Genomic DNA, 24281 nt, shown 5'->3' on the forward strand with positions numbered 1-24281 from the left:
TCTATATCTTAAGAATAGGAATTTGAGTCATTTTTAGATACCTTGCCAAACCCACTGAAATTTTGATCTCAGGGTCTCTGAGATCACTCTCTTACTAGCAGCTAAGTGACTTCATTACAGACTTCGTTACATCCATAGCAAAGTTCACCCCTTCACAGGGCTTGTATGAAAAACATGCATGGTCACCTCTTTCATTTCTACTGCTTGCTCTTGTCTCACTCCATTCTCCGGTGCGGGCGCATCCATGTAAATGACTTGCTTTCTGGTCCGGCCTCCTCTGATGAGCACCTGAGGCTCAAGGTTGAAGGTGCCCACGCCGTTGGTGGAATAGAAGGCCACAGTGTACTTCAGTTTGCCACCATAAGCCATGAGCTATCAAATAGCATATTGTTGTTTACTTCTCTGACACAGCATTCACTTAAAAATGTTTCATTACAAGCCTGCTGCCATTTGGAAGAAATCTTGTATTTTAAAGAAAACATCATATGGTTGGAATATGTTGTCTAGAATTTGCTTCCTTCTAATTCCACTGAGTTCTGGGTAGTTAAGTTGACTCAAGCTAGGGTGTTTTTTTTTTTTTTTTTTGGTTAAGTAGATAATTTTTACAAAGTTTTAAAAAACAAAATATATTGAGGTAACATTGGTTAATAGCATTGTATAGTGTTCAGCTGTCGCCATTATGACTCACATCTGTGTGCTCCATTGCGTGCCCGCTGGCCAAAGTCCAGTTTCCTTCCTTTACTGTTCAATGTATAACACTCGGCCCCTTCACCCACTCCGCCCTCCCTCACCCCCTTCCCACTAATATGTGGGCTACTGTACAAAGTTTTTAACCACTTTATTGAGGTGTGATTGTCTGTGAAAAGCCACTTACATTTAGTGTATACACCTGTGACATCATCACCCCATCAAAGCCCCAGACACACCCACCACCTTGCACTGCCTCCCTCCACGACACTAACCAGGGCAAGCTCCAGAATAACAAATCAACGCAGAAATGGTTCCAATTATTCTCAAGCTCCTTTGAATTATAAATTATCTATATCTGTAGACTCACTAGATGTATATCTGCAAGTTTTAATGATCAGGGTGAATCTGCACCCAGATTCTGATGTTTACAGGAACAAAAATGCAAGTGATGGATACCACATTCTTTCCCCCAGACCGAGCAGCAATTTCCTGAGAAAGACCCCATAGGTATCGCACCCAGGCTTGTATTAAGCTTAAATTAGTAAAAAACAATAAATAATTGTTGAACAACCTCTTTAAGAACAAGAAAAAGAATACAGTTTGAACTCTAATACTTCAAAATCAATCCTTACATATAGGGAGATTTTTATAAGTGTTAAACTTCTCCGTCCCCACTCAGAAGGGAGAATTAATAACCTCTTCCCTCAAAGAACAAGCCAGCACAGTGTGTTGTGAGGCAAATGACACCCGCTCCCCTGGGAATGTGTATGGCTCTAGGATGGGGGTGGCCTCACCTGGTCGCCCTGGAACTGCCCTGGTAACCACCAGTAAAATGGCTCCGCGTGGACATGCTGCCTGACGGTCACAGCATCCAGGAGGATGTCAGGGGCCTGGTGGTACACCCCTCGGGTCGTGCCCCTGAGGTTACTCTGAGAAACCACACGCAGAAGAGGCTGATCTGAGCCCAGTATTATCTAATCAGACGAGGGAGGAAAAACGCACTTCAGAACATGAACTAACTCCATACCTTTGATTTGCCAGATTCTACCACTGACTCACAGACAAGATAGTTTCAATATTAAAACAGGAGTAACTTTTCCATTAAACTTGAACATCTGGGTTAAAATGAACTAAGCATGTTCTAAGCCACAGCATGTAAGGTCGAACAGCTGCTACATGGTGACAATGCTCAGTTACATGCAGCAGACTGCTGAGATGTTTTTATCATCTCTCCAATGAACGTGTCTGATAGATTAAAGAGCAATGCTGAGTGCATTTAGTTCTGGCTCCACGTATTTCTTTGGACGGCAGACGCAGAGTCTGCTTCATAATGAACCCAAATTAGTTTCTCAGTATTTCTGATGCCAAAAAGTAAAATTCAGTGTGAGTATTTGACTGTTTCTCCTTAGCCCCATCTGACTCCCAAGGGCATAGGGATTAAAACACAGAACATGGTAACTGCGTGCCTAACTTACCGGAGTCCTCACATAACCCTCCGCCTCCGAGCAGAGTTGAGACAGCCCAAAGCAGAAGCACGGGGTGCACCCCAGAGGGTTGTCAGCATGGAGGGCGTAGGTGCCAGCTCGACACTCACTGCATCGAAGGCCAAGGACATTTTTCTAAAGGGGAAAAAATAGCAGACTCATTTTTACTTGAAAGAAAGAGACACAATTTCTGAAGAAACAGAAATGAAATAAACCAGACCATGAAAATAATTTTGGATCAACAAACATCCCTGAACTAACTGTTCCTTAGGCAAGTTCCTTAACTTCTGTGAGGATCAGTTCTCTCAAAAACTCAATGGGTGATTCCCAAACACAGCTGAGGATCAGAATCATCTTGAAAGCTTTAGGAAAATACAAATTCCCTGATGAGAATCTCCTGCGGGGGCGTCAGACTCCTCCTGGAGGTCAACAGGTGACTGCTGATCAGTTCTGGAGAATGGGGAAAGAACAGAAGGGTCCTCAAGGCACCTTGAGGTATGGACGACACATGGACCAATCCAAAGGTGGGTAGGACTGGGGGTGGGAGATGGGAGTGGGTGGGGTGGGGGGAAAATGAAGACAACTGGAACTGGAAAGCATTATGCTGAGTGAAATAAGCCAGGCGGTGAAAGGTAAATACCAAATGATCTCACCTTTAACAGGAAGCTAAACAACAAAACAAACAAGCAAGCAAAATATAACCAAAGACACTGAAATAGAGAACAGGGGGACAGCGACCAGAGGGGAGAGGGGAGGGAATTTTAAGGGAAAAGGGGAAGGATTCATAGGAACTAGTATAAAGGACTCGTGGATAAAAACTAAGGGGGGTGGAAATGGGAGGGAGGTGGGGAGCACTGGTGGTTGTGGGCTGGGATGGGAGTAAAAGACAGAAGACTGTACTTAAACAACAATTAAATTTTTAAAAAAGACAAAAAAAGAGAAAAATATTGTAAGAGAGAGAGAGAAAACGAACCACAGACTAGGTCCTTCTTACCCAAACAATCTGTAGTGAGAACTGCTATCATAAATGTGGGGAGCCAAAAATATTCACTGATATTCCCATTACTCCCAGGTATAGTGTATATACAAGTGTTCCCTTCCTCATTCCCAGTCACTAGTCAGCCCCTACCCTCTGGCTTCCACCTCACCAGACCCAGGAAAGGGCCAGAGAAGGTAGACAATGATCCCCTTACAACAAACCACAATGAAAAAACTAATGGAATACATGGAATGCAACATGATGTTGAAATCTTACCTTCTGGGAAAACAAGAAATATGATTTTCCTTTAGTCTGGCCAGCACAAACAAAAGAATAATCACTTAACAGCTCTAAAATAACAAATCTTCTTTAGCCCTGGGTTATCCATTTCACCTGTATGCCCAAGGCAAACCGACTGCTCAGCCAACAGGATCACTCGATAGAAAACTCAGAGTTGCTCAGTCAGTGCCACTGTCTGACACCTGCAATCATCAGTAAAAATTCCACTTGAAGAACCACCCATAGTTCTCGAACAGCATACACAGACTTACACTCAGACCTAGAAGGCAGTATGAACACCTTGTGAGATGCATCTGAAACCTAGCTGCTTAATTACACTGTTAAATGCCCAAAAGTCAGAATGATGAGTGAGAGAGAGGAAGGAAGTGGAGTGCCCAGGACCCCTACCTTGCAGGAGCAGGTACCCGTTTGCTGTGCACAGCTGCAAAGACCCTGCTCCTCCTCACAGGTGTCCACCAGCGTCCCTCTCCGGTCACAGTCACAGGCCACACAGTCTGGAAAGTCCCGGAAACCCAGGGAGCACTGGCTGCAGCTCGGGCCACCAAATGCAGGCTTACACTGGCAACGACCAGTGAGCACATCGCATTGGTGACTGGCTGACCCTTTGCCACTGCAATTGCAGGCCTGAAAAGGAAAAAAAAAACCCTTAAATACAAAGCAGCTTTTATGTTTTCATAATGTACCCACATTGGGATGACAGGAAAACACTAACTGTGGGGAATTATGCAGACGAGCAGATCTCTCTCGTCATTGCTACATGGATTCGCTTCACCTTGTGCCAACAGGAGGCAGGGACTGTGCTGCTGGACGTATGTGCAGCTTTGTGGCATGTGCACACTGGGTCAAGACTGTGACCTGAAGGTCAATCTGCTTCATATGTCCACACAGTCCAGCCTCATCGTTTTGGAAGCCAAGTAATGTTTCTAATTTCAAAACACAAACTATATCTAAGTTGAACTGAAAAAAGTTACACAGAAAAGTAGAACCCTCGAAGACTGGACATAACCATCCCCCATGAATAAAGTGATTTATGCCCTTGTTCTGAAAGATAGTATACATTGCAGAATACATTTAAAAGGCACTAGAATACATTTTTCAACTTCTAACCATTAATTCCACAGCTAGATTCTTCAAGAAAACTTAGAATGATGTATTTAAGGGTGCTGCTTTTTCCACTTTGATTCCTACAACCCATACTGGGTTTTAAATACGGCTTACTGAACAGGTGAAAATCAAGCAGATAGGCAGGAGAAAAGGAACCAAACTTGCTGTGGCAAAGGAATTCTCAGTCAGGAACATGCAGAGGTGACGGTGCACACCTGACATCCGAGCTCCAGGTCGTAGCCCCAGTATCCGGCCTCACATTCTTCACATGTCACCCCTTGAGTGTGAGGAGCACAGACACAGGCCCCCGAGTGTGGGTCACACGAGTTCTGAGTGTGAGCACAGTCACAGGCTACAGCAAAGATAGAGGGTGGTGTCACACGTCAGGACCACTGGTGCAGCGGAAGGGGTAAAAGCTGATGCTACAAACGATTTCCTTTTCTTAATAATCTAAACCATTCTCATCCCTAAAAAAGACCACAGAACCCCCAGGACCCCTCTGTGTCTCATGGAGAGTGGTTGCTCCTTCCAGCCAAGAGATGCTGCTGGGACAGGGGTCATCCAGACACCGTGGGAGAAACAGAGAAGAGACTGGGGAAAACCTGGAGGGGTGGGAAGATCGGTAAGAGCTGGTATTTATTGGGCATTTTTGTATGCCAAATGCCATGTTAAAGACTATGTACAGCCTTAAAAATAACTTCTGGATGGAGATTATAATTAGCTTTTCCATTTTACAAATGAGGAAAGTGAAGCCAAGTAATTAATCTAAGCTCACACACTTAGGAGAACCTGACCAAAGCTTATGGATGTACTCAGAACAGGGAAACAGACAAAAGGCATAAAATCCTACATGATAACAGGAGAAAAAGTAAAGGAACTTAATAGACTCAGAGACAAAGGGGGAGCTCAAGGAAACATCTGTGGATTATGATAAAGTCTCAATAATTTATTTAAAAACTTACCTGTACAGCCACCATCCTGGAATGCATAGAAGCCACGTGCACACCTGTCGCACCTTTTCCCAGCTACACCTGGAACGCAGTGACACTGGCCTTCCTCTGTGCAGTCACCCGACACGGAGCCCAACAGGCTGCAGTTACAGGGCAGGCAGCCAGGCCCTGTGCCCAGCCCGTAATAGCCATGCTATTGCACAGAGGGGCAGAATCATGGAAACCAAAATATCGTTTAACAAGTGACTGATGATATTAGGATGCTTTCCCAACCAAAAACGGGATGTTTCGTAGAATCACAAAGTGTTCATGACATCATTCCACTCCTTTGTGAATGGAAAACACCCTCTAGATAGGAAGGTACAGCCCACACCAGCTGTGTTTTGGGCGTTAGCTCTTTCTAGCAGTCACAGATTCATTTTGTTTGAACCAGCATTAAGATGTCAGTTACGGTCATTGCTGACAAATGCAAGGACCAGGAGGCATCTTACCGAGCACTGGTCACATCTCCGTCCAGTCACGTGTGGTTTGCAGTTGCACAGTCCGGTCTCACGATGGCAGACGTCAGAGAGAGAGCCCCTCCCGTGGCATCCACAGGCTAACACACACACAAAGACATGCTGTGTTCACTTCTGGGTGTGGTCATAGTGAGACCCCTCGTCCCCAAAGGAAAATGTGTAAACATGCACGTTTCAAGTCACAAAACAAAAAGAAATACATACTCGTATACTGCTTTTCAGTAACTTTAAATATTTAGTATTTTCCTGAAGAGTAAGCTGAAATAGGGTTGGCAGAAGAAACCATCACAGAGAAAATAAAACTACTGAAGCTATTAAGATAATAATTAGCAAATGAACTTGACCAATTTCATAAATTCCTTGAAATTTTTTCAGTGACCCACCAATGTATATACACAATCTTCACTTAAAAACATGCAGTGGAGATTTCAGAACCAAACTAGTCATTTGCTCTCACCCCAATTATGCCTATATTTATTACTACTTTAAAGCTCAGTTATACCAATCTAGATAAATACTGTATTTCATAATTTAATGAAAAATATTTCCTTGCTCTAACACATGAGTCATTTGTAGCTCCAATAGACTTAACTTCAGACCAGACTTTTTGGTTTTATTTACAGTTATAATGTTGATGATTAACGCCACATAATCCACCATCTTTTCAAAGTGATGCAGTTTAATGGGTATGAGAAATGATAAATTGATATTCATCCCACAGCTGTCAATATGCGCTTAATTTAAAGTATTTAATATTCTCACTGACACAATATCATGAGTGCTTGGACTCTGAAAATACTCCATTCCGGTCACGTGGTGCAATGGTGTGAAAGGAAAGGAAAAGGGCAAGGCATCTGCAGCTCCGGCGCATTGTGCAGCAGCAGCAGCAGCGCACTGCGGTGACGGTGACGGGCGGAGCTGCAAGGCGCTGGGAACAGGAAGTCAGAAGGAATTCCGTCTCCTGGGCTGAGAAGCGGAGCACCGGGCCCCTTCGTCACCAGAGGTTTTCTCTGGTGCCCGCAGACTGATGCTGTTGGCGCCTGCAGAGGGCGATGGAGTGCTGTGGGCCCCACTCACTGCTGCCTGTTCCTGCTCTGTCCATTCCTGTGGCCAAATGTTGAACTCTGCTAACTCTTTGTATCAGGCATGCCTTTATGTTTCTTGCATTTCTGATGCTTTGACTTCTGGGACCTTGCAGACTCTGGAGAGACTATCCTTCCTATGACTCTTCAATTCCTACAGAAAGTGAATAGCTGCCACGCCTTTCCTATGCAAACTGACCAATCCAGAACCTTCTTTGTTGGGATCTGACATCCCACTATCCACTTACCCTAATCACCCCAGGGCCATGCTTGAGACAAGTAGAGGCAGCCCCACAGAGTCCCTTAGACTTGAACCATACATTTCCAAGTCCGATCACAGTACTTCCAACAGTGCATAGGAAGTAACAGATACTTAACAAATGAGCAACACACTAAGAAATAGTTCATCAAGGTTTACAGTAAAGATGAAAAGAAATGACACAAGAGTTGTAAAAGTATTCCATGAGCTTTGAAGCCTTATAAAAACAGGAGGTATCACAAATATGATGTGATTACCTGGCAAGGTGGCCGCACTGCAGAAGATCAGGGGCCTGGCCCAGGCTGTGAAACCTTGTGGATCTCCTGGCAGGAGCCAGTAAAAGTGTCTTTCCTGTGACGCTAGCACCCTCTTGTGTCTCCATGTTACCATGGCGTTGTAGGCCTTCCGCATTTATAGGAAGTTTTCCCCCAAATTTATAATTCACATTTTAAATATTTCATTCCTTCAAAAACTTTACAAAAAGTACCTATATTGGCCCTTAGGCTTTGATTCTTGCAATGGGGGCAGAGGAAAATTTACTTTCCTCAGTGAGTGATTCCACCTGATCCATAATTCCAAGGACCCGCAGAGCAAGGCAGGGCCAGGCACAGACCACTGCAGACATGGCAGCTTCCAGGGCTCAAGTGCCCTTATTTCCCACGCTGCATCTTGCAATCCCATCTCCTCCGTGGAACCCCACAGAATCTCCCTCAGAAACCTGACAGGCTTTGAGCATAACTTTCCCTTCATCGCCGTCCCTGGGAGCATTGCCCTGTACTTTGTAAAGTCCTGCTTTTACTTCAGATGGAAACGTGCACCGTTTTTAGGTGAGTAACTGATCAAGCTAACCTAAGGTAGACAGGACGGCTCAGGTCTTGGGTCTACACCCAGCGTTAACACTAGAACCACTCAGGCAAAGGTACTGCGGCATTTTTTGACACCTGTAGGTAAATGGACAGAGACTTCACAACCCATACGCTCACCCTGGCAGTTTTTAGCGGTCACAGCGTCCCCGTAGAACCCGTCAGCACACCTCTCACAATGGGCGCCATCCGTGTTCCCAATGCACCTCAGACATTCTCCAGTGACAGAGTCACAGTGGCCAGCCTCCAAGGGGTCAACATTCCCACTGCAGTTACAGGGAACACAGGATTCCCCAGGCACTGTCGGGTTTCCATAGTAACCATCAGCACATCTGCATAAAAGATTGAAAGAGGGATCCAGATAAATGCAATTTCTCTAGACATTACTCCACCACCCAGGGGTTCTCTGAATAGTCAATCCATCAGACTGACTCTTGTTACGTAAGATTTACTGTGGAAGGAATGTAACTCCGAGCTCGGGCACTCACAGACTTCCTTCACTCACTGAGAAGACTGAGGGGTGCTTCAAAATGAGCCGTAAATCCAGGGGCGTGTGCAGCCGGCCCCAGGCCAGCTGGATGCGTGCCCAAGCACCCAGGGATGTCACCCTGTCCTATGGACTGTAGCCAGAAGTGGCACGGAGACTTACATGTGACACGGGAACAGACAACACAAGCTTGCGGGATCCAGAAGACAGCTATTAATCAAGCCATCCCTCCCGGATGGAACTGTTCGGTGTGATGGGATATGTAAGTGTATGAACAGTAAACACCAACTCCTTGCTGATTCGCGTTGTTATTGATGAGAACACATATTAGTTCAAGGAGCTCAAACACTATTCTCAAAAGCTTCTCAGGCAGTTCCAACATTAAATTTTAAATCGACATACTGGCTTTTCTCTATAATTATATGAAATAATAATTACATACCCAAACTCTAAAACCACACTTAACTACCTATTTAAAAATAAACACATAGAAATTATATTAAAGTAATTTTTTAGATGCAACTTTCGGGAAACAGCTGAGCAACACAGCGTACCTCTCACACCAAATTCCAGAGTACCCCAGGGCACACTGGTCACAGACCACTTCTTCTGCGTCATCCAGGTGGCAGCTGGGGCTGAAACTGTCAAAATGTTAGAAGTGAGTATAATTTTCCAGTGAGAGGTGTAGAATTTTTAAACAGTGTAAGTGTTTAATTTCTACCACTCTTATCCCTACAAACTTTCACTGGATCCTTAATCCTTAGCCCAGAACCCAAGTCCCCTGGCCTCACAACGCACCCCACGGAGGCACTGGACACTCTCTACTCCCAGCTCCTGCTCACCTTTCAACCCAGAGTGCACTTCTCCCCCTCTCTGCCAGGGTTCACCGGATGGATCCCCAATGCCCAGCTCAGCTGTCACCTCCTCCAGGAGGCCTGCCTCTGGAGGCCTCTCCTCTGGGAGAGTTCCTCTCCTCTGGGTTCCTTGGCACTGGTCTGCCCGCCTCAGAGCCCAGGCCACCTTGGCCAAAAGCGAGCTCACTTACACACTTCCCAAAATCACCTTTTCCCAAAGAACCTCTCTGCTCACCAGGGTCCCTTCATCCTATTCCTGAGCCTTGGGGAGGCCTGTGAAGGGAGATGTGGGGGTGGATGAGAGTCCCTCACAGTTTCAGCACAGTAGTCCTGATTGTGTTTGTTTATACGCTGAAATCCCCATGGGGGAATTCTTTGGGTGAAGGTGGAGGAGGCACTAAAGGGCAAACCAGTGAGAGAGTGGCTTGCAGGAGACACAGGCCCAGCATGACACACGAGGCCTTGCATGTGACTGTCCCCAGCACCTCCCCTCCCTGCTGTGTTCCTGGACCATCTGCACCCTCAAACAGGACATGCTTGAGCTACCACGCCTCGGACTGAGCTACTCAGTCCTCCTGCTTGGGATGCCCTTCTCTGCTGCCTTCAAATTCCTTCTCATCCTTCAAGTCTCAGATCAAGAGCTTCCACAGAATCACTCCTGGCAGGTTCCCATCAGGCAGTGGACATTCCTCCACTGTGGTCCTGACCACACTGTGGGTTCCAGGGCTGGCAGCCCTGGATGAAGTCTGATACTTCGAGCACCTACCATGGTACCCAGGATACAGCAGACATGCAATAAGTACTTGTGGAACCAGTTAAGTGAATTTAGCTCTTTTAAAGGCTGAATATTTTGGTCATTATGTAAAACACTTTAAAGCCCAGGAACATGTTTTATTCATCTCTGTATCCCCTTATACCTCCTACCCCAGTGGCAGGCACACAATACATACTTGTGACAGAACCAATGACCAGCTATAGACCAAAAGGAAAAAAAAGTATGTAAGTATCCTTGCCATCACACAACTTTCCTTACATAACCTAATGCACCAAACTTTCTTTTTTATAAAAGAGAATCCATTCCTCCATTTAAAATCCTTATTAATTACTGCTGGGCAAAATCCACACTCTTCTTGCACACAGAGTTGTTCTGAAGGCACCGGGACACATCTGCATGGAAATCCTGATCACATCAAGCAAAGGCCAGGCTTACTTGTTGGAGGCTGAGGAGAGCGGGCAGGCACACGGCTGGCAGTCCCCGGGTGTCCCTCGGACAGGCAGCCCATAGAAGCCGGGCAGGCACTGCTCACAGTGGTCCCCGGTCGTGTTGTGTCCACAAGCCTAGGACACATGCATGAAAAGAAGACTCAGCTCTGGGTTCTGTACAGGATTCTCAGGTTCATCTAAAAACAGCTTGAGGTACAAGTAAAAAAAAGATAAAACACAAAGCCATGACAGTCTTATAGGAGGGGTTGCCTGTTGCCAGATTAACTAGCAAAATTTTTAGTTTGTGTAAATGGAAGAGCTTTCATTTCTGACCACCTCAGAGTAGCCAACACCATTCTTGCCCTTTTGCGGGAAACAACGAGAGAACAGGGACAAAGTCTGTCAAGTAATGGCTTTCAGGCCCTGAACAACAGCAGGCCTGTGACTGAGAGAACCGGGCTGGAGGACGAGGCCTCTGATTACAGGGCCTTCTGCCTGGAAATGCTTTGGGGCAGAGTGGGGGTTCTTACTGAGTTGAGGAGACAGAGACCAGAGTTTGGGGAGGCAGAACCTGCTGGAATTTTGGCAGAGGGCTGGAACTTCTGAGAATAAGAGTTCCAGAAAGCTACATAGGAGACCCCTCCAAATAGCTCCTGAATACTAAGCTGCTTGTGTGTGGAATACAAATTCTTGAGGCCAAAGAAAGACAGGTGGCCTATAAGCTGAAAAACTCAGAACTTGCACAGAGCTTGGAGACACAAGAATTCTCAGCAGTGAGTGTGGGGAGACCCTAGCAAACACCCAGCACATTTGGTGGAAACCCCAGAAGGAAAAGTAGTTCCTAGCAGAACTACACCATCCATAGAGTAAAGGCTATAAAAACAAACACTGGACAACATTTCTAAATGAAACCTTGAACAATCACGCTAAACTACAAGAACTGCGGACCAAAACAAATTTCCAAGTCCTTTAAGGAAGTGGGGGTGGGTGGGATGGGGGAAAGTGGTGGTGGGAAAATGGAGACAATTGTATTTGAACATTAATTTTAAAAAATGATTTAGAAAACTCCAAAAAAGAAAGCAACAAAATCTAAAAACTCAACAATCTCAACAATATAATAATATTCACCAAACAATATTCATTATGGAATCAAAAACTACTGGATATGCTCACACTGTCTAAGTCTGGGGAAATCTGAAATGCATGAGCCTAGACAGAAAACAGGCAGGTAAATAAATAGACATATCATGAGGAGAGAGGGCTCTTGCCTATAGAGGAATGGTGTGTACCAACTGGTAAAATTGGGGGAAGAGAGATGGAGAACCCTCCTTCTACAGGCATCAGCATCAGTATTGTTTGGGTGAGAAGCATCCACGGTGATGCAGAAACGAAGGTTACATGAAATGAAATAAAGAAAACTCTACAGGGAACCAACAGCAGAAGGGATGAAGCTGAGAATCAAATCAACAATTTAGAACATAAGGGAAAAAAAGCATTCAGTCAGAACAGCAAGGAAAAAAATAATTCAGAAAAACAAAGCTACACTAAGGAGCCTCTGAGACATCTCCAAACGTACGAACATCTGAATCACAGGGATGCCAGAAGAAGAGGAAGGTGAAGAAACCAAAAACTTATCTGAAAAAATAATGAAAGAAAACTTTACCAGTTTGGTGAAGGATATAGACACACAAGTCCAGGAAACACAGAGAATACTAAACAAATTAGACCTAAAGAGGACCACAGCAAGACATGTCATAATTAAAATATGAAAGATCAAAGATAAAGAGAGAATCTAAAAAGCATCCAGAGAGAAGCAGAGAGTTACCTACAAAGGAGTTTCCATAAGACTGTCAATTAATTTCTCAAAAGGCACTTTTCGGGCTAGAAGGGACTGGCAAGAAGTATTCAAAGTGATGAAAAGCAAGGACCTACAACCTAGATTACTCTCTATAGCAAAGCTATCATTTAGAATGGAAGGGCAGATAAAGTGCTTCCCAGACAAGCTAAAACGAAAGCAGTTCATCATCACCAAGCCACTATTATAAGAAATGTTAAAGGAACTTATCTAAGAATAAGAAGATCAGAATGATGAACATTAACATGGCAACAAATTCACATCTACAACTGAATCTAAAATAAGAAAACCTGAGCAAACCACCAACGCAGGAACAGAATCATGGGTATAGGGATCATCTGGAGGGTTATCAGGGGGAGCCTGAGGGGGAAGGTGCAGAGATTAAGAAGTATAGTTGGTAGGTACAAAACAGGGGGAGGCTAAAAATAGAATAGGAAATGGAGAAGCCAAAGAACTTACATGCATGACCCATGGACAGGGACTAAGCGGGGGATTGCTGAAGGGAATGAGGGTTTGGGGTGGAGGGAGGCAAAGGGGGAAAATTGGGACAACTATAATAGCATAATCAATAAAGTATGCTTTTTTAGAAAAGAAAACCTTTTTCAGATAAAAGAAAGATAAGAGAAATTGTTGGCCATCAGACTTGCACTGGAGAAACAATGAAACTCTTCTTCAGGTGGCAGGTGCATGATCCAGATGAAATTTGGGTTTATTTCAAGGAATGAAGAGCAACAAAAATGGGAAATACATAGATAAAAGTAAACAACTTATTTTCCTCATTTAAAACATCTCTTCAGATAGTGAAACCACCCTGAGTTAGGGGGACAGAGGTGTGCAGGAGAAAGGAGATGGCCACACCAGCTGAGGGCGCTGCTGAACGCCTGGGCAGTTTCATGGCTCGGGAACCCAGCACTATTCTGCACAGCCTTGCCTCCCCAGGCCTCCCCATCGGCCCCACCCTGTGCCGGTGCCATCCAGTGCTTCCTCCTATGACCTCTACCCACGTTTGCCTGTTCTCCCCCCGAGTCCCAACTGTGGATCCTCTCCTCTCATTGCCTCTCGCCCAGTGTTCAGCCTGCTCCATTTCCTTTTACACCCTTTCTCTTAGAAGTGCTCATTTTACAAGCATCTATTGGATGTTCTCCATCCAACGATTTAAATGTGTCCAGTTTCTGAACTATATTCTTTTCAACAATTCCTGAGGTTGATAAAAGTTTTCCCATATACTAAAACTGGGGACTATACACACTTGTATTACATCCTTTTGTACCAGGGTTTCACAAGTTTCATTTAGGGTTGTCCTAGACCAGAGCTTCCTAACTGGAATGTGCAAACAAATCACCTATATTAAACACTGATTCTGATTTGGAGGTCTGAGAGGGGCCTGAAAATCTGCATTCCCAAAAAAAGTTCCCAGATGACATCCATGCTACTGGTCCTCAGATGATATTTTGGTAGCAATGTCTTAGATTCTTTTTGTCTCCCCATTCCCCTATAACCCTGGTTTTGATAATTAATGCAAATAATTAAAAATGCAACTGGCCTTGGTAGGCAGCTATATGGCTGCCCTGAAAGTATTATATAAAATAACTAGTTTCATTAAAGTATACTTAATTATGTACAATTGCAAAATATCTGTGATACATTCTTTTTGCTCAAAGGGCCATATGGGGTCTTCTCTCTCTTTGGGAAAACTATTATATAGTTTTGTAAAAGAACCTGAGGAGGGTTTGTTCCAGTGTTTTCGCAGTGTGGCCCTCTAAGTGACCATCTCTGCTGGTCAATCTGCTGTATGAAGGATGGAAGCCTCAACAACTTTGTGGTGGGAGACATTGTTTCTTTTTCAAATATTTTCTTTGTTTACTTTTAGGGAGGAAGAAAGAGAGGGGGAGAAACATCAATGTGTGGTTACCTCTTGAGTGCCCCCTACTAGGAACCTGGCCCGCAACCCAGGCATGTGCCCTAATTAGGAATCGAACCCGTGACCCTTTAGTTCGCAGGCCAGTGCTCAATCCACTGAGCCACACCAGCCAGGGTGAAAACATTGTCTCTTGAGTGGAAAGGAAAAACATGAGGGCCCAAGACATGCACAACTGCATTTTATGCTCCTTTCTTCGCAAGGCAACAAAAAATTGGCTTCTCTTTTGCCTAAGAATAGAGAGACCTCAGAGAAACGGCTAAGCGTGAAGTAAACTGTGGGCCTCAGGTGATGGTTAGGTGTCAGTGTGGGCACAGGGACTGTGCACAGCAGCACTGGGTGGTGGGGGCTGGGTGTGGGAGGGTGTGCGGGCAGGATGTATATGGACAACCTCTGTTCCTCCTTATGTTGCTGTGAACCTCAAACTGCTCTTAAAGAATAAAATCTCATGAAAAAACAAATAGGAGCACTAAGAACAAATGGAAACTGCTCTCTAATAAACTATAAATAAAAAGTTAAATTCTGGAAGCCAGATAGCTAACTACAAGGCCAAGGCTATACACAGTTGTACAAAAAGCAGAACTAAGGTTTCTTTTAAAAAATAGAAAAAAGCTAAGTTAGATTAAACAGACAAATAATACTACCAAGTTTCAATATCGATATGTCGATCCAAATTTTTATTATTTTTGCTTCTTCAAATATTTATTATTTAAAAAAGGAAAATTACAGTGGGAAATTCTTGCAGACACCACCCTATTTGAGTGACCCCGGCTAACATGCACAGGAGAAGACGGTGACCCATGAACCCTAATGGGGGCACTCATGGCACATCCCCTCCATGTCTACCCACCCAAACTGCATAACCTCAGCCTAATCATGAGAGAAGAGACCAGCCCCAGCTGAGGAACACTGCACAGACGGTCCGGCACTTTTCAAAAGCACCAGTCACGAGAGACAAGGAAAGACCAGAAACTGTCACAGATTGAAGAAGGTGAGAAGAATGAATGCCGTGCGGGATCCTGTGTTTGAAGGAAAGGGGACATGAGAGGAACTACTGATGACATCCGGATGAAGTCACTAGTTTAGTTGGTGGGGCTGTGCCAGTGTTAATTCCTTCGTTTTGATAACTACTATGGTTATGCAAGTTGTATTAGGAGAAGCAGGGTGAAGGTTACCCAGGGACTCTGTTTTTGTAACTCTTTTGTAAACTCAAAATTATTTCAAAAAATTTTAACACTATAAAAATTATCACTTATTGTCATTAAAGCTTTCAAGCAGTTGCTATTTAGCATTTCCACTTGCATGTGAGTTTACATCGTTGTAAATACATATTACCAGAGGCATGTGCAAACACTCTTTTAGCCTGCCTGTAGCTAGAGACACAGGTGGCACAACCACCACCTGCTGACCACCGCCAACACGGGCAAAGGCCTCCCGAGGCTCACCTTGCAAACCCTGATGGCAAAGGGAGAGATGCTCCCAGGGCAGCAACCTCATCAAGCTGAGGAAACTGACCCTACAGGACCGAGTCTGTGCAAACCATCACCTCACGCTGCTCTATTGCTGCGTTATTTACAGAACAAAAAATTGAACAAGAGAACAAAATGAATGCTTTACTTTCAGAATAAAGAAAAATTAGGCTCTGGAGAGAGAAAGCCTTCCCTGGCATCTTGCCAAGATCTCCTCCGTGGTTCAGATAATTAATGTTCCCTTGCCCTGGGAATCAATCAATCTCTTTGGAAAGAGCGGGAACACATCCCTGTAGGATGGGTGGAGTTCAGCTAATTAACACATGCGCTCACTCCCTTTATGAGGAGCAAATCCACTAAAATTCAAGAGTGTGGCCTGGTTACCAGACACAAGAGCCTAAAAGAATTCCTGACTGAAGTTAAAAAGCAGGTCTAGCGCTGTATCTGCCCAAAGTTCATTCTCGAGACTAACTACATATTTGTTAAGCCCTGTTTCAGTTCATACTGCACAAAAGAAATGCTTGTTCAAAGAGCTGATCTGAGCTAACAGCTATAAAGCATTAAATATTCTACAAGCAAATATTAGTTTTATTGTCCCTTTCCTTATATATCATGCAATATAATGTTTAAAACTCCTTGTACTTGCATTTAAAATATCTGATCCTTTTCATTTAATCAATGGGCAACATTGTCTAACTTTATATGGCTTTTTATGGCTTTATAATCTTGCAAAGTAAAGCATTACTTTTCATTGTTTTAATAAAAACCCACATTGAAGTTATATATTCCTTTTTCACTGTCACCAATGCATGTATTTACCTCCCCAAAAGGGAAAAATCAGGAAACATTTTATGACATGAACTTAAATTTGCAGATTTCCTTTGGGGTCTTCAAGGGCAGAGACATTCTCCTGTGGAGGAATCATTTAAAAAAAAACCCCAAAACTTCTGTACAGCAGTTGACTTTGGGATGGGGGTACATCGCTCAAGGTTTGGGAAAGACTCACAAGGCAAACGCCGTGAATATCACACTCAGCTGCATGGCCATGGCATTCACAGGGCTGACAAATTCCTCCAAAGAGTATTCCATCCACACGGTAATAGCCAGAGAGGCAGGACTGCAAAAGAAGGCCAGGTGACCCGTGCTGCTGAAGGTACCTTTGTCCACGACACACACATCTTCCCAGCATGTTAAAAACACACACTGCTCAGTTGTCCATGAAAGGGAAACTAATGTCTTTTCTTTTTTCTTATTTTCCCCAAACATCTTTATCAAGGCATCATTCACGTGCCTCTACAAATGCATCCGATTTAAGAATACCATTCAAAGACATATTTAGTAAATTTACCAAGTTATGCTACCATCACCATATTCCAGTTCCTCATTTCTTTCTGAAGGTAGAAGCATGTACATAAAAACTTAATGAGTCAGAAGACACCTTCATGATATTCCACTGCAATAATGTTAGAAATCATGTCACAACACACAGTGTTTCTATCAGAGGATTTTTTCTCTCAACTTTATTTTTTTCTTTTGCTTAAAATTCACTAAATGTTGCTACCAAAGTGTTCAAATGCGTGCCTGAGTCAAACTACACCACTTTAACTGAGCAAACATTATAGGTGTGCTTCGGGGGGGTCTGAGCACCAGACAGGCAATGTGGGCACCCAAGGATGCCACTCCCTGTCTCTGAGGCACAGAGAACCACTCCAGACACAGACATTAATTTAGTCCTTGTATCACCCTTGAGGAGTATTACCTCTATTTTATAGATATGGCATCTGGCACACAGAGCAGTTAGACAATGTGCCCATTGCGCCAGTGGAGTGGTTCAAAGCCAGGTGCGTGCACCTCCAGGACCCATGTGCACAGCCTGCCCAGGGCTACAGCAGACAGGAAACATGTGGAGAGTGTGGACTGGGGAACAATTGATTTGGAGGCCAGCACATGCTTGCAAGGGGCATGGTAGGAGGGGGTGTGGATTTGTTATTATTATAAGGATTCTTAAGGAGTATTTTCATTCTACAGGTAATATATAAATGCATTCATTCACAGTGACCTTGGGAAAGTTCCTTAACACTTCTACACAGACACATTCCCCTTGTCTGCAGATGGGCCCTGGGCAGAGCTGCCTGGAGCTCTGTGGGGTGGCTCCAGTGCTACCAAAACGTCCATTCCTGATTTTTAAATCAGCTTCTGAGTAAGAGTCTGAGTAAATAATTTCTTCTGCCTAACAAATACACTTGAGAACGTGTATTAAGCTTCTTGTTCTTACTTCAGTCATCAGCCCATGCACATTGCAAATTTCCCTCCAAAGCCCAGGACTGGATATCCAGCAGCATTTGTTCACTGCTGCCCCCTCCTGGTGGAGCTGGCCTCAGTTTCTACTTCCATGATTCTACTGGCCTGCAGGCTGTAGGCTCGCCTATTCAGGTATGCCACGTACCATGAGGTGGCATTAGAGTTGTTTATCTATTAAGAATTTCACACTCAAGGATTAGGACCTACTAACATTTGCTGGGCCTAAAAATAAATGTTCGAGATCTAAATAAAAGTTCATTGCTTAAAAAAACATAAAAATATTTAAAATAGAAATATTTAGTTAAATAGTAACACCAAGAGGCATTATGCCAACTTATTAACAACAAAGTTTATAATTAATACTCATAAAAACAATTAAGGGTTCAATGTTCTCACTTTATAAAAATTGCCAAGAAATCACAACCGATGACAGATGTTCATAATTACAGTCAGTCGTAAACAATGAGAGTCAGGATCACGTGGTGCTTACCAGACGAATGAAGTTCAAATTCTGATTTGACCACCTTCTAGCCATGTGACCTTGGTCAAGTTACTTAATCTCTTTGTGCCTCAGTTCCTCAGTCTGAAGAACAGAAAGCATTAGGAGCGCCTGCCTGCTGTGGTTTTGTCAGGGTTAAATGAGGTAACACACAGAAAGAGCTCAGAGTGGCGCCCCTGGTAGAGGAACCACAGTTCTTCAAACACTGTGGCTTCCACTACCCAACAGTCCCTAGAAGTCTAAAGTGTAGGCGCACTGGGTTTCCACATTTAAAATTCAAGTGTATATTACTGTATCACCTTCAATGCATTTTTCCTCCCTTAAAAAGGAAAAGGACGGAAGACCGTGGGACGGGAGGAGTGTTACCTCGCAGGAGACCCCTGCGTAGCCTGGGGGACACTCGCAGAGCTCCACTTCCGTGGCCAGTGCCAGGTCTATGGCATTAGGGCTGGCTGTATCCAGAGAGACGGAGTCCAACCTACACATCGAGACAGGGGTCACTGTGTGAGTTACTCACAAATAACATCTCACATGAGGACAAATTCTTAAAACAAGACAAACTCAAACAAAGCAATGATGTGATGTTTTTTGTTATTAAGTAACTGAAGATTTTCATATGCACTTTCTGGAGCTGTCGTTACTCCCTGGAAACACCTCCGACATTTAGTGCAAAGACATGCTGCCACCTAAAGACGGTTGTGGGAAAAATCAATGCCACTCATTCCAAGTTGAAGCACTTCAGAAAAATTAACACGTTCAACTGTCTCAGCTCTAATATGGAGAAATTATCCTTAAATGTACAATTCTACATTTGTTTTATCTGCATTCAATGTTTATGCTTAGCCTAGCAGTGCCAGAAACTGACATTCTCAAAGTAATAAAATTACTAAGGACAGACACATTAGCTTAGGAGGAATGTGCAAAATATAAGACCACTAACATCAGGAGGGTAGAAACCAGATGCACTGTGGTCCAGGCAACCGTGAACTCACCAGGTATTTCTCAGAAAACTGCCCTGACAGTTTCTGATCCTGACATCAGGTCTCTCTCTTACCAGATGCATTTGGATCTAATACAGAGACAACTATTCTTATGTCTTCAATAAAATTATAGTAATAACAATAATGTTAAGGCAGCCAGTTCTACTAGCTGTGTCCTTCAAATAATTGAGTAAAATATACTAAGCTTAAAATATATAATAATAAACAATGACAAGAGCAAAGTAAGCTCACTGTAAGTATTCCCTCCCTTTCAATATGTACCTGAAAAGGGCCATTTTCGCAGAATTGTAGTTGGCTCTGATCAAGAGATGGGTCACATTGGCAAGGACCGTCATCAGCTGATCTCGATCTATCTCCCTTTTGTTATTAAAATCTCGGAAGTTCTCAGGCAGGAGTCTCACCGCATTAAAGTGCTCTTCGTGGGGTTGCAATGTCAGGCCCTCAGCCTGGGTGCTTAAAGTGAGTCCATTTCCCTGACATTTCAAAACAAGAGGACATGTGTTTGTAATTCAACTTTATGATCAAGTAATGAAAGCAAATTTTGTATTCAGCAACACAGCTTTTCATTTGTGCACAGGTTCTTGTGTAATGGGGTCTATAACCCTTGGTCCAGAACAATCAGAGATGTTTTACTGTGTTCCTCTCAGAGGGATGTGAATAGTAAATCTAAAAGCCACCTCCTTTGCTGGGACGTCAGAAAAGAACCGAGATCATGTTTTGGCCCACAGTTTTCCTCAAAGCAACCAAGCTTTAGCTGAAGAACAAAAGTAGAGAAAGTAAATAAATATACCTCTAGGTTTTCTTACAATTACTGTGAAATTTTCTGTTAAAAATTAAAAATGGCTGCTAACAAAATATGCATCTAGCTCGTAGTTTGCAGTTGCTGTGGGTTGGAGACAGATCGGGGCTATTGGAGGAAACATGAGCAGAGCGCAGACACTGCAGACAAGACCTGGAATAGTTTCTTACCTCTCCGGGAATCCTTCCGGGTGAGGCGGAACCGGGGCTTTTTGTGACAGAGGAGAGGAGGGGTGAGGATAAAGGGACCAGGGACAGGAGGGGTGAAGACTGAGGATAGAGATGGCAACGTACCTCCTGTCCCCACATGAGGCACTGCCGCCTAACCATTCATTCGGGGAGGCAACGTGGCAGGAGGGGTAGGGGGACTTGAAGGGGCAGAAAGGCAGTTCCAATGTTAGAACGAAATCTCATCTACCTTTAAATTGTGACAACATTGGTCAGCTGCAGGATCAAGGGAAGAGTGACAGGTGCTGCCCAGAAATGGGCCCAAAGACAGAATTCTCACACTCGGGCTCTTGGTACCCAGAGGAGGTGAATCACTGCTAAATAGCCACTTGGCTGTGAGCTCCTTGCTGCCATGGCCTCACTTATTAGCCACTTTGCACCAGAAAACTGTCACCCCTCTCAGCTCCCGAGCTCCCTAGCAAAGCAAGGTAAAAGCGATTACCTTAATGATAACGTCAGCATGAGACGTGAGGTCCCCGTCCACTGTCTCCACTGGAACATCATAAGACACTGTGTACTTCAGGAAGCCCCCGAACGCTGTCAGCTGGAAAGTTGAAGAGGGAGTGAGCACCGGGGCAGGATCAGAGCCCCTCGGCAAGAGGGCGTGGTTGCAAGAGCCACCTGGAAACCGCCAGCTCTCAGGGGCCTGAGTGGCCCTGATGTGCAGGGACACAGAGGGGACACAAAACTCCTCATATTAAAGGGACATGAACTCCTCATATTAAAGGCAGTAAAAAGCAAGCATATTATGTGAATATTTAGTACTCCTTGGAGGTCCCAAGGTAAATTACTATAAATGCCTGCTAATCATATAAAAATAGACATTTATTTCATTTAAATACTCTAGGGGGTGAGGAGTTTGTAGGAGAATGATAAAAGACATGTTCAATCAGCTAAAAAAAGAACTAAAGGTTTTTCTTCCTGATTAGATATTCTTTGATGTAATATAGATATTTTATTTTTTCCAGGTACGTTACAATGATGAAATGTTCACAATCCAATCTTTATACCATAAATTAGAGAGGTGATTTCATGAGATTAAAAAAACAAACAAAAACACTCTAAAAATACACAAAAAATACTGACTTTTGGTGATATGGTCATATTATGAATAGAAAATATATTTTATGATTATAACTTGATGGGGAAATAACCATTTTCAAAAATAAACACTACTTAAACATATATAAAATGATCTATAAAATTAAAATGTAATCATCAAATTAACTAGAAATTTCCCAGGCTATAAGATTTACATTACTAAGAAAACATCACTATATGAAAACAAACCAAAGTCACGAGAGAGATGAGTAGAGAGCTATTGTTATTGAGTGAGATTCCACTGAATATATTTTCAGATTAATCAGAATCTGGAGAGCAGTGTTGTAACTAGGGAAAAGAGGCTAAGTCACAGAGGGGAAAAGTTAAATCACATTAACCAACTATGTACTTTGCAGAATCACCCTTTGGCATTTTCTTAAAATGGAAAGGACTGTGCCCCGCCTGGTGAGGCTCAGTGGACTGAGCACCAGCCTGTGAACCGGAAGGTCCCCAGTTTGATTCCTGGTCAGGGTGTGTGTGTCTTGCTTGTGGGCCAGGTTCCCAGTTGGGAGCATGAAGGAGGCAACTGATCTATGTTTCTATCCCTCTCTTCCTCTCTCCCTTCCTTTCTCTCATAAATAAAATCTTTTAAAAAATGGAAAGGATTCTGTGTTCCTAGATGGGAACTTTCTGTGAGTCACAGTCACCATGATAATGAACCCAGGGACAGTGCCACAGTCCCTGTGCACAACCTTTCCAAGTGTCCGCGGAAGGCCAGGCCAGGATAAGCACATAGCTAACTAAATGGACAGGACCATGCCTGAAACTTCACTAGGACCCAAGTGACCCAGAGGCAAGTAGGAGGTCCGTTTCCGGACGGATGTCACACAACAGACTGCCTGCGATGGGCCCAGGAACGAAGTTCCCGTTTTCATGCTGTATGTGACAAAAGGTGAAACAAAGATAAAACGATCGTGTGAGTCGTGTGTGGGTGGATGCTGCACGATTTTCTGTCAAACATCCAAGTGACCAGTAAGACTACTTAAAATGCCAACGGAAGTTCTTTTTTAATGCGCTCTGCGATCTCCGTCGAAGACACCATCACCGGAAGTACCTTATTTCCGAGATAGGCCTCCGGAGCCGACCAGTAGTACTTGGAAGCGAGCCGCTGCATGACCGCCGTGCTGTTGATGCTGACGTCCACCCAATGCATTTGGTGACGTCCGCCCAATGCATCGCGCTGAGATGGGATCTTGTTTGGACTGACCAAGTCGGTGACCAGCCACCCAGACATATCCTTCACCTTAAAAAAAGGGTCCCAGAATTTTAGAATTTGAAGAAGTCACCTTAGGTTTCACCCAGGTTGGAGCTAATGTGTTCACAATGAAGAGAGACCCAGGAACTTAGCTAGGGATGCAGTTAACACACGGTGCCCATAGAACCTCAGGACCTGTGACCCTTGTACTTGTCAAAGGGCCAGAAAACCTGAGAACAAGCCACACATCCCTCAAATCCAAACCAAGTATAAACAAATAGGGGAGCAGAGGAGTGAAGATCACAAACGTACTTTTTAGATTAAAACATAGCAAACCACTTAATAAATATATTGAATAAAATGTCTTTGGCTAAGTATGACTTCTCCTTCATTGTCACCCCTGCTTTTTAGCCAAATGCTGAAAAGTGTATAATAATAGACTCTAGATTCCATCCTCCCAATTTGTCATCTACTTAGAGGTGACAAGTGATCACAGATAGGTACTCACCTCCATTCTCAAGTACTGCTCAGTTCCCTCGCCCCCTTCCCCAGACTGCCCCACTCCTCACCATCCTGAGGGCAGGGAAGGAGGAGGGGGAAGGAGATTCGGTGCATAGCACACCCATCCCCAGGCAACGCTGGTGATACAGGTCCCTGAGGTGGGGCATGGGGCGGAGCGGTGGTTACCATGGGCAAGTCCTCCACCCTGCTGCTCCTCCTTCACCTCGAGCCACCACATTTTGTCCCTGTTCATCACCACTCGGCAGCCCCCGCCTAGTCGTTCCCCAGAACTCCTCATTCCTAAAACAACCTGGGACATTTTGCCTGCCCTCATAATCCCTGTGCCACCTGCTGCCGCTCCCACCCTCTCCAGCTTCTTCGAGCTGGAAAACTCAGCACGGTCTCCCTGTCTTGGTGTGCTTCCTGGCCTGAGACCAGTGTGGAGAGCTGACCCCCCAGCTGGGCGCACTTCCCCACAGAACACATCGAACACGTTGCATTCTACAATACCGCAATCTCTGTTGATAGGGAAATGTATGAGGGGACAAACACACGACCTAGAAAGAAACAGGCAACACTTCAGCAGGGGCTGCCTTTGATTCATGCCCACAGTCATTCCAGACGACTGAGAGCGGCATCACA

The 24281-nt window shown here is 44.2% G+C and overlaps 1 protein-coding gene across 2 annotated transcripts in view; it reads right to left on the reverse strand.

Annotated features, from left to right (window-relative positions):
• The window catches only part of LAMA1 (laminin subunit alpha 1), a 152566-nt gene that overhangs the window by 65760 nt on the left and 62525 nt on the right, over positions 1 to 24281 (reverse strand). For both annotated transcript variants that reach the window (XM_037050331.1, XM_037050330.1), the window contains exons 12-26: positions 22998 to 23186; positions 21285 to 21386; positions 20078 to 20289; positions 19182 to 19293; positions 17022 to 17132; positions 10781 to 10908; positions 9271 to 9357; positions 8350 to 8561; positions 5999 to 6105; positions 5520 to 5700; positions 4773 to 4909; positions 3841 to 4077; positions 2166 to 2309; positions 1485 to 1664; positions 187 to 372 (exon numbers count right to left, since the gene is read on the reverse strand). In XM_037050331.1, coding sequence (XP_036906226.1) covers positions 187 to 372; positions 1485 to 1664; positions 2166 to 2309; positions 3841 to 4077; positions 4773 to 4909; positions 5520 to 5700; positions 5999 to 6105; positions 8350 to 8561; positions 9271 to 9357; positions 10781 to 10908; positions 17022 to 17132; positions 19182 to 19293; positions 20078 to 20289; positions 21285 to 21386; positions 22998 to 23186 — 2325 coding nt within the window. The remainder of the gene's footprint in view (positions 1 to 186; positions 373 to 1484; positions 1665 to 2165; positions 2310 to 3840; positions 4078 to 4772; positions 4910 to 5519; positions 5701 to 5998; positions 6106 to 8349; positions 8562 to 9270; positions 9358 to 10780; positions 10909 to 17021; positions 17133 to 19181; positions 19294 to 20077; positions 20290 to 21284; positions 21387 to 22997; positions 23187 to 24281) is intronic.

This window comes from Sturnira hondurensis, unplaced genomic scaffold (assembly GCF_014824575.4).
Source record: "Sturnira hondurensis isolate 20B ecotype Veracruz unplaced genomic scaffold, ASM1482457v3 Scaffold0006713, whole genome shotgun sequence".
In the NCBI taxonomy this organism is placed as follows: Eukaryota; Metazoa; Chordata; class Mammalia; order Chiroptera; family Phyllostomidae; genus Sturnira; species Sturnira hondurensis.